A 12,315-nucleotide genomic window follows, 5' to 3' on the forward strand; every position below is an offset into this window, starting at 1 on the left:
GGCCTGCAGCTCCCTCACGAGGGGAGCGGAGGGGCAGGCGCTGAGCTCTGCCCTCTGGGGACAGCGACAGGACCCGAGGGAACGGCATGGAGCTGGGACAGGGGAGGGGCAGGCTGGGTGTTAGGGAAAGGTTCTGCACCCAGAGGGTGCTCAGGCACTGGGACAGGCTGCCCAGGGTCATGGCACCAAGCCATGGGTGGTCAAGAAGCGTGTGGACAGTGCTCTTAGATTGGACTGAGGCTGCTCTGTGTGAAGTCAGGAGTTGGACTGGGTGACCCTCACGGGTCCCCTCCAACTCAGGACTTTCTACAACTCTGATTCCAGGGCCGCCCCATAACGCCGGTGTACACCATGGCCCCCAACGTGCAGAGGATCCCCGCCGCGGGCATTTACGGGACAAGTTACGTGCCCTTTGCGGCGCCTGCTGCAGCAACGGCGACGATAGCCACGCTACAGAAGAACGCGGCCGCCGCTGCCGCCGCTGCTGCTGCTGCCTATGGAGGATATGCCGGCTACATGCCTCCGGCGTTCCCGGCTGCCACCATCCAGGTGCCCATCCACGACGTCTACCAGACGTACTGAGACTGTCGGCACGGAGGGCGGCAGAGAAACAAACACTGAAGGAACACTTTACTATTTATGAAGAACGTGCCTGCTGCAAAACAGTAATGCCTGGACTCTGTAAACTGATGCAGAACCTGCAAGTGAAGAATGTCACGGAAAAAACGTGTTTGAAATGTTTTCTACGCTTGAAGTTTTCACTAACTTTTTTAGGCTATTTTTAAAATTTAACACGCCTGTATTCATACATTTCTAAACGACCTCAATGCATTGAGCCCATCGCTTATGTGCATTTATATGCATCATAGTGGGGTTGCATAGGGTCTTTTTTTTTTAGCAGTTATATTTTCAATATATTTGTGGTATGAAGGTTATTTTTTAGTAACTTCTGCACTCCAGAGATGTCTATTTTGTAGTGCCTTTAATAATATATCAGCTATATATTAAAAAGCACACCTGAGCAGCTAGGGAAAGTTTAAACAATATATTTTGAAGAATATATTCAATATTTAAAGAATACGTACCTTAGATTTTTTTTTAAGAAAATAAAAAACAACAAGTATCTTATTTAAAAATGTTATACTGGAAAGTGCAATTTGAAAAATGTACAAGACCTCTGCATTTTTGTGCTGGCATTAATACAATCTGTTATCATTTGAAATCAAAAGTACTAATATTGTCTTTTTGGAAAGAAAAGAAAAAAAAAGCCTCCTCACACAGACCTCTTCACAGTGTGATTAGCAGGCTTAGAATAAGCAAAGGAAAGGCTCTGAGTTTTCCTTAAGAACTGGATTTTCTATTTATTGAAGCTACCTGTAGTTCAGCCTTGGAGCACATGCAGAAACGAGCACCTGATATTTTGTGCAAGGTGTCTTGACTTCAGTCTTCATCCAGTATAAAACCTAGGCTCTTTTTGAATGCTCTTTGTTTTATTCTTTGAAGTAAATGCTGTAGTGACTGAGAATGTACGCTGTTGTAGGCAAGAGCACGCCTGCTCCTGCCAGCAGGACGCGCAGCGCTGCTTACCCATAGCTTCATCATGTTCTGTGAGAAATTTCCGAGGTACTAGGGGTGGTAGTGATACTGGAATTAATACAGCAGGGCTGGCATCCCTCCCAGCCTCCCTTCCACACTCGACTCCAGTTCTCCGCACCTGGAGTTACACATGCACATCAGGGATGGGAGGGATCGGACCTGATGATTTTAAGATGTAAAGCTTGTAAATATACATTTTAAAAGTCATTTTATGTTGCAAATTTACATGGTATGTGGTTTGCCACAAAACAAAGGCAGTTTATTTCGATGTTATAAAAAAAAGTTTGTTTTATTAAGAAGTAAATATATTATTGCAGTGTTTTGTGGCCTGTTTAAAGGCTTTTATTTAGTAGTGCAGTGAATGTAAAGTATAGTAAAATGTTAAAGAAATATCTTGCCCATTTGATGAAGAATGTCAGCTCTGCAGACACAACTCCAGTGAAAGGAAGTGTGAAGCAGGGACTGAGTAAACCATTTTGCTTTGCTTTTTATGGTATAAATACCAACTGAAGGGGTTTCATATAAAGTATATTTTGACAACTGAACCACTTCCAGATCACCTCCAGCTCAGTAAAGTGACCGTCTAATGCATATTTTTCTTGCCTCAAAATTGAGCGGTTGTTTTTTAGGTGCTCTTACTCAGCAAAGCTGAGCTCTATTTAAAACTGTCCAACTTCTATCAGAAGCACTGTGAGGAAGTTAACCATTAAGTCGGACTCTGCCCCTCTGTGCCCCTTCCCCGGAGGCTTTTATTGTCTGTCCCAGAGCTTTTGGAAACGCAACCCTTAGCCCCAAAACCTGAAGGCCCTGCCTGTTTTTAGGGTGAGAGGAGGTGAAGCGGGCAAGGCCTTCCCGGAAGACCCTGGTGGGGGTGCTCAAAAAGTGCTGGGGGCTCCCCCTAAGGCCTTGTACAGCTCAACACTAAATGCCACCATGGGTTGCAGCACATCTCAATGGCCTCCAGGCACAGTGGGCTCTGCGGTTCCCTTTCCAGCCCCTCCACCACAACCACGGCCAACTCAGAGAAGGGATGAAGGGTGGTGGCCCTCCCACCCACCCTCTCCCCACTGGTTCCTGTTGCTTGCAGCAGGGACAGAAAGGAACCCAAAGAGGGTGAGCCTCCAGGCCACCACACCAAGGCAGGAGTAGGCAGGACGTGGGGGCCGCAGCCTCCCGCCCCCATCTTTTCCGCTTGCTTCTGAACCATTTCATGTACACTACTACTGAGGTAAGTCTGATAACTTGAAATGTGAACATCTTTAGGTTAAGAACAAACTATTCAAAGAAATATATATATATATATTAAAAAAAGAAAAAAGAAAAAAAAAAACTAGCGTGCCTTATTCTTGAAAGAGCTGATATTTTAGGTGTTTTATTGTATCTCTGTTTTCTGTACTGTCGGAAGCCTCTGAGTTTATTTAGTTCTTGCTCTATTTACGGTACATTTCTAGGATGTAGTGAATAAAGCATTCTTTAAAAACAGCGTCTGATATTTCTTTGTAACATCGCACTGCCAGGTGAAGCCTGACGCTGCATAGGCTTCCTGGTGGGCAACGTGCTCCCTCCCGGCTGGGGAGGGGGTGCTTGGGGCAGGAGGGTGGCGGGGTGCCACAGCCTGCATCCTCGTGGGCTCCTCGGGGAGGGGAGATGGGCTGGAGGACAGGGCCCATCCCAACATGTGTATGGGGCACCTCACCATTCTTCCAGCAGCCTCGGATCAGCCCAAAACTCTTTTCATGTCCAGTTTAGAGTCCATGCCTAGATGTGAATGGAAGAGACGAAGATGGTGTCTCCCCATGCTTTCCATTCACCAGCTGCACAAAACCCCTGTAACCCCACTGTGCTCCCAGAAGTGCTGGGAGCTGGCACTGAAGTGCCCTGTTGAGAGAAAACGGCACATCGTTATCATCTCAGCACGCCTCAGCCTTCAAAAGCAGTCCTTTCAGGCACAGATAGGTAGGCTGCACCTCTCGGCGGCACTGCAGTCCTCCGGAATACCTGTTTGCTTTCTTGCCCTAAGTCCATCTGAAGAAAATTTGCTGCAGATACCAAGTCTTGGGAGAAGAGCAGTGTGAGGGAGCAGAGTTAAACCCTGAGGCAAAGCAGAAGGAAGGCAGAGGTGACTAAAGCAGGCATTATTAGCTTTAGTGAATAATCCCAACGAGAAGGAGACCAGAACAAATATTGCACTTCCTTCCATGTCCTCATTGGGAAGCAAAAGTATCTACAACTTCCTCTCTTTAACCATCTTTTCCCACAGTGCCATCAGGTCAAGGCATTTCATGATAACATGCCTTGGATTTACTGGAAGATACTAATCATGAAAGGTTTCCCTGGTTTTTTTTCTCTCCATTTGTTTGTGTGTGTGTTAGAAAATTGAAAGGTTTTGGAAGAGTAGGATTTGGGGGTGGGAGCCAGTAACCTAATTTCACCTGTTTTCCTTGCAGATTTGGTTTAGGGAGTCTGCATGCCCCAGCAAAAATCCCCAGAACCAGGTCACTGTGTCTTGTTCAGGGAATGGATAATCACAATGCTACAAGCAGCTTTCAAGGAGGTGTAGTCACATTAGGACTTTACCTGTCAGGCAAACCACCAAGTTACACAGGAAGACTACTGTTTTCCCTGCAGTTCCTTGCTGACCTTACCACTCCCTAGAGGTCCACCTCCATCTGGAGATGAGAAAAACACAAACCACAGCCCTTACAGTTGTTCAGAGCTAAGACATACACTCCACAGACATCAGCTTTTTTCAAGTGAGATGAAGAATTGTGCCACACTAAAATGTTTTAGTGGAATTTTCCTCTTTCCCTTTATCCACGCTACCCTAAATTAAAATGAATCTACACAGCATGCTCTGGCTCTTTCTAAACAGACACTTCACAAGAGAATTTGTTATTTTCCTAGATTGCTGGTTTCTTATTTCAGTGTTGTAAGATCGTAATTAATGATTAACCCATCATAAGGTTCAAATATGCAAGTCATTCTCAGGATATTAACATAAACAAAGCCAGAGAAATGCAACTGTACTTTTAAGATGACCTTGCTGCCTCAGGAATGTCAGGAGCTCTACCAAGGCCTTGGGCATCGTGACAACTCAGAACATTGCCAAGTTGATCCCATTCCCTCTCTGACCATATTTCTTGATGGTCTTGAAGAGCAGACGTGCCCTTCTCTGGTTGGTATCAACTTAAAGTGCTAAAAGCAGCTTTGACCTTTTTTTTTTCAGGAAAGAGCACACATTAATACCCCTGTGACACAGCGACTATATAAACACATTAACAAGAAATTCAAGTGGATTAACACCACTCTGATATTGCAACATCTTATTTATATAAGCTCTAGAGCTCAAAGCATACGCAAAATGCATTTTTGGTGCATCTAAAAGGCATGCACAGTATCTTATGTTCTGCTCTGTGACTGGTGCCACGCGTGTAGCATATCTGGGCTGGGTCCTCAGCAGCTACTGGCAGAGTTTGCTGCTCCCTTGATGCATATCAGCCACAAAAGTGTCCCATCATGCTGACCTGTAAAACAAATAAAGGCCAGACCTACCTCATAGCAGGGGAAACTACCTCTGCTGTGCATCTGAAAGTCAGCAGAGCCAGGTTTTATGCTCCAGTGTGTCAATTAAATGCTGAATCACACTTGACTGAGTTTCAGGGCTATGTCCTGCCTGGAGATGAAACAGCAGGAAGGGTGTTGCATGGAGAAGGTGGAAGTCAGGAAATGAAAAAAAGGCAGTTCTGTGCATTGAGTCCTTCTCTCTTAGCACAAAGACAGGCACCATGCAATTACAGCCATTCAAGATGCCAAAGAGCAAAGAGAACATGGAAATTTTCAGGAATCTGGTACAGGCCAGACAGTAGAAGTATTTCCATACAAAATATTTCCTGTCAAGCCAACGAATTAGATCAGATTATTTCTTCCTCCAGCCAGAAGACCAGGACTGGTGTTTGCTGGTTTCCTAATAAAAGAAGACAGAAACTCAATCCTGCGGTCCTTACTGGGGCAAAACTACAGATCCTGCTTGCAGGAGGTGACCAGTCAAGGGCTAACTCTTCATTAGAAAACTGTGCAGGAAACAGCTCAGATGTGCTCGGACTTGTCCCACGTGCACCTAACAGCCCCATCTTTCCAACATGGTGACAGACGTCTCTATCTGAACGGGCTGTGTTGGGCGATGCCCTGCCCCATGGCAAACTCTGAGGCTGCTCCTCCATCCTCATAGGTGTACCCACAGCCACCTTTCATCCTGAGGGAAGATCAATGGACTGTGTCCTGTCCCTGTTAAAAAATCCTGCTGTCATTCCCAAGGGTATTTATAGAGGTAAAATCACAAACTCTGCTTTGGTTGTGGGGTTGTGCCTACCCTGGCAGCTCCCATGCTTCTGTATGTGACCAGGTTGTATGGTGGTCACCAGACAGAAGCAGTGCCACATTTCATGCTCTGGTTGTCCACGGCTGTACTTTTACTTTGAAGCACGATATGCTTTTGTTCATTCTTTCTTACCTCTTTCCAAACCACCACATTTAATTTTTGCCAGAGGTGAACAGGTCTGGCTGCTCTTTGAGCCTGTCCTTGGACGTGTTTGCAATGTCACTGAAGTTCTGTGTCAGCTTGGCCTCTGCCTGCAGTCCGCTTGCTTGTGGGAAGTGGGAAGCCACAGTTAACCAAACGATCTCACTGAAGCGTGACAAAAACTGCCAGCAGCCTACACAAGCCACGGGAGTGACCTCAAGCTAGCTTGCTGAGAGAGAGAGGCATTTAAATTGGTCAGAAGCAAAACAGCCTACACTTACCAGCAGTTCCTTTGTTCCAAAGCTTTGAAACAATAACTGCAACAAGCAATTCTCACTCCTGTAACAAATCTGTGGGTTACAGACCAGGGTATCTTGCAATCACTCGACAAGGCATGCGATAACAAGCGATTACTTATTAAACCTGTACGCCTGCACACGGGGCATCCTTAGTTTCCCCAGTCTGTGACTTTTCAGCTGCTGTCCCTTACCGGAGTGTTTTCCAGCCACGTGGATAAGTGAAGGATTCCCTCAAGGCCTGGCTTCACTCCAGGCAGCCAGACACCTCGGCTCACCAGCTTTTGTGTAGGACACACCACAGCCAGCAGCTGCAAGGCTGGCCTCCAGGCTGCACCATGGAGGCACCCGCAGCTCTCCAGGCAGGAGCAGTGCAGCTGCTGAGAGCATGGCAGGGTGCACGGGAAGGCCCTGTGCTGCCCAGGCGGGGGACTGGTAGGCAAAATGTTGGGGGACACCAGCACCTCACCAATGATCATGTCACCAAGGTTATATCCAAGCAAGTAAACACCTGATCTCCTTTCCCTTTGTCATTGCGTAAGCGGTCCAGGCTTCTGCTCAGAGAACCCCACACAGTAAGACAAGGAAGCAGCGTCCTTTGGGGGCAACATTTTTATTGCCTCCTTTGTGGGAGGAATGACATGCACCATCACTAGGCCCCTACAATTAGTTGTTGGGACAACAACGACAATATCTGGCAAGTTCTTCAAACCAGGCTACCTCCTCCAAACCTCTGCTACCATCAGCTGGAGAGCTTCTTGCTACCACCCGAAGTGTCGCAGCAAACCCTTCCAAAAGACAAAGCATCCAAAGGAGTGTTAAAATTTGAGGAGGCTGCACCAAGCCCCACGCTCCGTGCAGACACACCTCCTCCCATGGTGTCACTGTTGGCCATGCCCTGAGCCCACAGTGCTGCAGCAGGACCTGGAGCACACCCAATCGCCCTCGTGCCATGGAGGAGCCCCAGGAAGCATGAGGTGAAGTACGTTAGGATTGCCCTACATCAGAAAAGAAAGGTGGGGAAGAGCATGATGTCTGACTCAGACTTGCAGCCTGAGTCATGAGGCGAGGCATTTAAGGGAGACCAGAGGAGACACACCTGAAGAATGCACTGCAGGTATCATCAAGACAAACTGGGAAGCTTGGCGATGGGCTTTGGTCCATGGGAACGCTGATCAGATGGGAATGGGCATCATACTGTGGCAGGGAAGAAATCCTTTCATGTCCTTAGTTTGGGCACACATCCCTCCCCACTGGAGCTGTCCCCCCAGAGAGGGAGTGCAGAGCAGCTCCTCCACACCAATGCACCCAGCATTGGCCTGTCAAATTCGGGACTTTGACTGGGCAAGCAGGTAACATCCACAAAAGGCAGGAAAATGTCTTCATTTGTCTTTTCTGTTTTTCTCTATTGAGCACTGAGAAGGGCAGCGATATGAGTGTGTTGGCCACGCACCTCTCTTTCCTCCTAGCAGCCCTGAAGGGAGATGCACAGAAAGGCTGATCTTGTTTCTGCCAACAGATCCTGCATTAGTCTTCAAGCCAGACCGCCCCAGAGAGACCTCCTGCTCCATCACAGGCATGATTTTTTTTTCACAGGGTCCCACAAAACAGAAATAAATGGAAGAAATAATTCTGTATGTCTCTTTGGATCAAAAAGCTTATTTCTCTTTTGCCGGGGAATATACTGAAATCTGATTCACTCCAAGAGATGGAAATAGCCAAATACATGTATGCAAAGTCCCTGAAATTCAAATGAGGATTTTGTATTCACCAGTGAAGAGGGATGCTTTTCAAATGGCTCTGATGCTCAGCAGTCCTGTATCTGCAAGGTGACCGACACCATCAGTAGCCGTAGGATCATTGCAGGCATCATCACCACTGGTATCAAAGGTGCAACGTTAAGTGCATCACAATTTAGGAAATGGTTCTTTCATCCCTGTAGGCACCATCAGAGGCTCATTCAGAACCCATCACGTGCTTTCCATAAAACCGGACAGCGTCCATACCCTGTCCAACAAGGTGTTGCCAATTGTACTGCACATAAAGCAGTTACAACACACCGCAGTTAGCATTGTGTTTTTCCTGTTGGTTTCACTCTTCTCTCATACGAAGCAAAAAAGGATTTCTGTGGAGCACAGACTCCAGGTTGTGTCCCATGCCAGGGCTGGGATTCACCCACGAGTAAGTGCTTCATCTTGAACTTTACTGGTAACAAAGACTTGGGCTGAGCACAGTGTCAGCATGTCTTCAGCATTCGCAAGCACCACTACCGCTCAGAAGTAATGGATAAACACTCACCACTGCTGGGGCTGGCTTCAGGTGAGCTCCAGCCACGGGGCTCAGAAGTGCTGAAGCCCCAGGACCTGCTTTGAGTGTGACAGACGTGAGCCTACTGCCTCTCCTCTGGGGGCACAGAGCATTTCCTACATATTCCAGTGTCTCTTTGGAAGTGACGATGAAAAAGGCTCTTTGTAAAGAGAAGCACAATTGCTTACAGCCTAGTGCAAGAGCCCCACCAGGGACAAAGGAATCATTTAAACAAGCCTCTACATTTGTATTGGCAAGGAGAACCAAGTCCTGTTTGGCACCGTACAGTCCCAGAGTCCCAAACTCCTTCTGACCCAACAAGCCCTACCCAGCAGCCACGTTCCCAAATGCCAACCAGGTGGGCCTTCCCCACCACCTTCAGTGGTGGTGGGCCTTCCCCACCACCTTCCCCCGAGCCCCCAGTGCTGCTGTTAGCACGAGAGGTTACCAGCTGCACAAGGGGCTCCTTCAGAGCTGACGGGTCATTTATCGATGTATGAGGTTCTGAGATATGCATCCCATCTGTGTTGCTCATGAGGTTTTTTGAGACGCTGATTGCTTTGTTATAAGCCGGCCATCTGATTTTGTTCAATAATTTGGCTTTTGTGTGGCTGAGCAGGAGTTTCTCTCAGTTTGTTCCTTTTGGGGTTGGGACTAGGACAGCACTGAGGTCTTAAAAGATTAGATTTAAGAATAATAAATGATGCATTACGTTTAAAAAGAAAAAAAAATCCACTCCCTGAGAAAGCAAACTTCCTCGTCTTTCTGTGGCGTCTTTGTGAGCGATACGCAGGGTAGAGAGCATACGGAAATGTACAGCACTTGGCACTGCTACACCTCAAACCCGTTCTTCCACATTTTACAACCAGCTCTGGCCATGTGACCCACGTGGAAAGATAAACCGAGACATTTAATCCTTTCTTTTTTACCACAAGGAAGTGAATTTTATGTGGTTGTGATCATTAAATTACAGTAAATGATTTGCCCACAAGAGGAAAAAAAAAAAAACAATGGTTTGAAGTGGGAAAGGCTGGGGATGGGGAGCTGCTCAGGGCCAAGCGCTGTAGCTCGAAAACCCTCTCGGTGAGCTTTACTCTTTCGCCCTGGCTGTGGCATTTAGGAAATCAGTCCTGTAACCTCATTGTAGGTGAGGATTGCTCACCATTCGCTTTTGCAACCAGAGAATTAACAACCACTTTCCAAAAGCCAAGCTTTCACATCTGCCCTTTGAGTTCGAGCAGCAGCAATTAACACCAGGTAACAAACTGGGAAGTTGGTTAGCACCGTATTACCCCGGAAAGCAGCAACATTTAGTTTTTGCTTCATCTCCAGAACACCATCAGCTTCTGAAAGAAAAGCTCGATGCTGGGATGGGGAAAGCCAGTTCAGCCCAAACACCTCAGCACGAGATGGGTCACAAGCAGGAACATCGTGGCTGAGGGCTGTGGCCAGCCAGCGATGCCCGCTGGGATGAGAAGGCCAGCTGGGGAAACATTAGAAGAAACATAATACAGGCAGGAAACCGTGCAGACCGTGCCTGTGACTCGCTCTGTTTGGCCCATCCTACCTACCCATGGTATTCACGTGGACATTTTCCTGTTAGCTCACAGAACTGCCCCATAAATGACTCCCGGTGCGAAGGGCAGGGGTAGGGGTGCCCGTCACTGGGACCGTCCTCCCCTACAGGCGAGGTTGCACGCTCTCCGACTTCTGACAACCGCGGCTCTGTGCTTTTGTTTTTCTTGTTTGGCTGCACTCCCGTGTGCTGACACAGACCAGTATTTCCTTTACAGCAACATTAGTCTGAGTGTTTAAGCAGCTTTTTGCTACAGTCTGGTCAATTTGGGATGCAAGGAAGCCTTGGTGTAACCATGATAACAAGCAAGGCTGAAAAGTTCCTATTCACTGCTGTCCCCCGGGACGTGCTAGTGGAGCACCCTCACAGGCAAAGCTGTTTTTTTGTCTCAAGCACTATGACGGTGCGATGCCCACGTTTCCAAACCAGAGCAAGAGCAGGTGAGCCCTGCACCCCCAGCACCCAGGGATGCTCGCCCGCCATTTGGAGAAACGTTGCTGAGCCAGCCGCTGAGACGGGCCGCAGGGGAGGAGCGAGGGCTTGTGTTCAGCCAGGCTCAGCTTTCTGGTGCGGTTTGCCACATTCCCGTGCAAACTGTTGCCCTGGCACAGAGCAGCAGTGGAACCACAGGTTGGCGGGGACCTCTGAAGGCACCTGCTCAGTTCACACACTAGACGTGGATGCCCGCCGCTTTTCTGGCACCCATGGAGCCTCTTTGGGAATTTTGGGGCATTTGGAAATGCCCCTTTTTATCACTGCAGTCGTAGCTCTTTCCATGATGCTTCCGAGGTTTGGTCCCAATATTTCCTGCCACGAGCCATTTTTACTCACTGCCAGCTCTGCTGCTCCCATTTACTCCTGCTGATAGGTTTTTTCCAGAGAGAATTCCTGGGCACGAGAAGCCTCACGTGCCTGCCAGCAGCCCCGCTGTATCTCCTCCATGTCCTGCCCAGCCAGCCTCTGCTCACTTGCTCTTCTCATTCTTTTCTTTCATTACCCACCTTCTCAAGGGTTAGGAAGGGCAGTGGGCAAGCCCAGTCAGTGAGAGGAAAAGGCAGGACCCAGCACTGACAGCTCTTTCTCATGCCAGGGCAGCAAATACAATTGTTTTTACTCCTTTTCCCCTCCTGAAGAAGCTCCAGCACCACCTCATCTAACTTTGCTGCTGTTCCCACAGACGCTGTTGATCACCCTCATCAGCCCTCAAGAGGTTTGACCCCAGTTAACTCAAGAAATGGTTTTTCGTGTGTGCAAAAAGTGAAACCTGCAGGGAGAGCTGACTTGGCCACCGTGAGCCACAGTAGGTGTTTTCTTCTGGTCTTAAAATGACCATGCAAAACCTGACTTTGACAAAACTTAGGAACACCCTGAAATGGCCTGTGTGAGATAAGCAATGGCATATAACGTACATAATACGCTTAAATACTCATAATTCAATGAAAGTGGAGATTTCCAGAAAAATCTTTAAGAAGAGACTACTAAAGCATCCTGACAGCACACATTATCTTGGAAAAAAGGAAAACATCTGCCAGAAAGATATTTCAGAATAGCCTTCTGATGGCTCATTACACGTTTAAAAGCATTATTATAAATTGTGCCTGGCAAGCTTTCCTCAAGCCCCTCAGTATTTTTGTGTTGTTGATTCCAGGCTTACAAGAACAGGAGCTTTTTTGTTTGTTTTTGTATTAATTTCTGCCTGTCTATTCATTAATTGGGTCAATCCATAAGCCCCAGAAGGTTTAAAACCCCTAGTGAGTAGAAAGGGGACTAATTGTGTCTCTCTGCACTTCCAGAACGTTTTTCCTTGGAGCTGGATGTCACCATCCCGGTGTGATGGGCAGGAAGATCACCTGGGGCTGTACTGGGCATTCCTTTTCATAGAATCACAGAATGGTTTGCATTGGAAGGGACCTTAAAGATCATCTATTTCCACCCCGCTGCCACGGGCAGGGACACCTCCCACCAGACCAGGTTGCCCAAAGCCCCATCCAGCCTGGCCTTGAACACCTCCAGGGATGGGG

General features: G+C 47.7%; 1 protein-coding gene across 11 annotated transcripts in view; it reads left to right on the forward strand.

The window, feature by feature from the left end:
* Positions 1-3,076, forward strand: part of RBM47 (RNA binding motif protein 47) — a 77,089-nt gene extending 74,013 nt beyond the window's left edge. For all 11 annotated transcript variants that reach the window (XM_083833694.1, XM_083833695.1, XM_083833696.1 and 8 more), the window contains one exon: positions 325-3,076. In XM_083833694.1, the coding sequence (XP_083689820.1) occupies positions 325-582 (258 nt within the window). In that variant the 3' untranslated portion in view covers positions 583-3,076. The remainder of the gene's footprint in view (positions 1-324) is intronic.
* The last annotated feature ends 9,239 nt before the right edge of the window (positions 3,077-12,315 follow it).

Source organism: Anser anser, assembly GCF_964211835.1.
Source record: "Anser anser genome assembly, chromosome: 4".
NCBI lineage: Eukaryota > Metazoa > Chordata > Aves > Anseriformes > Anatidae > Anser > Anser anser.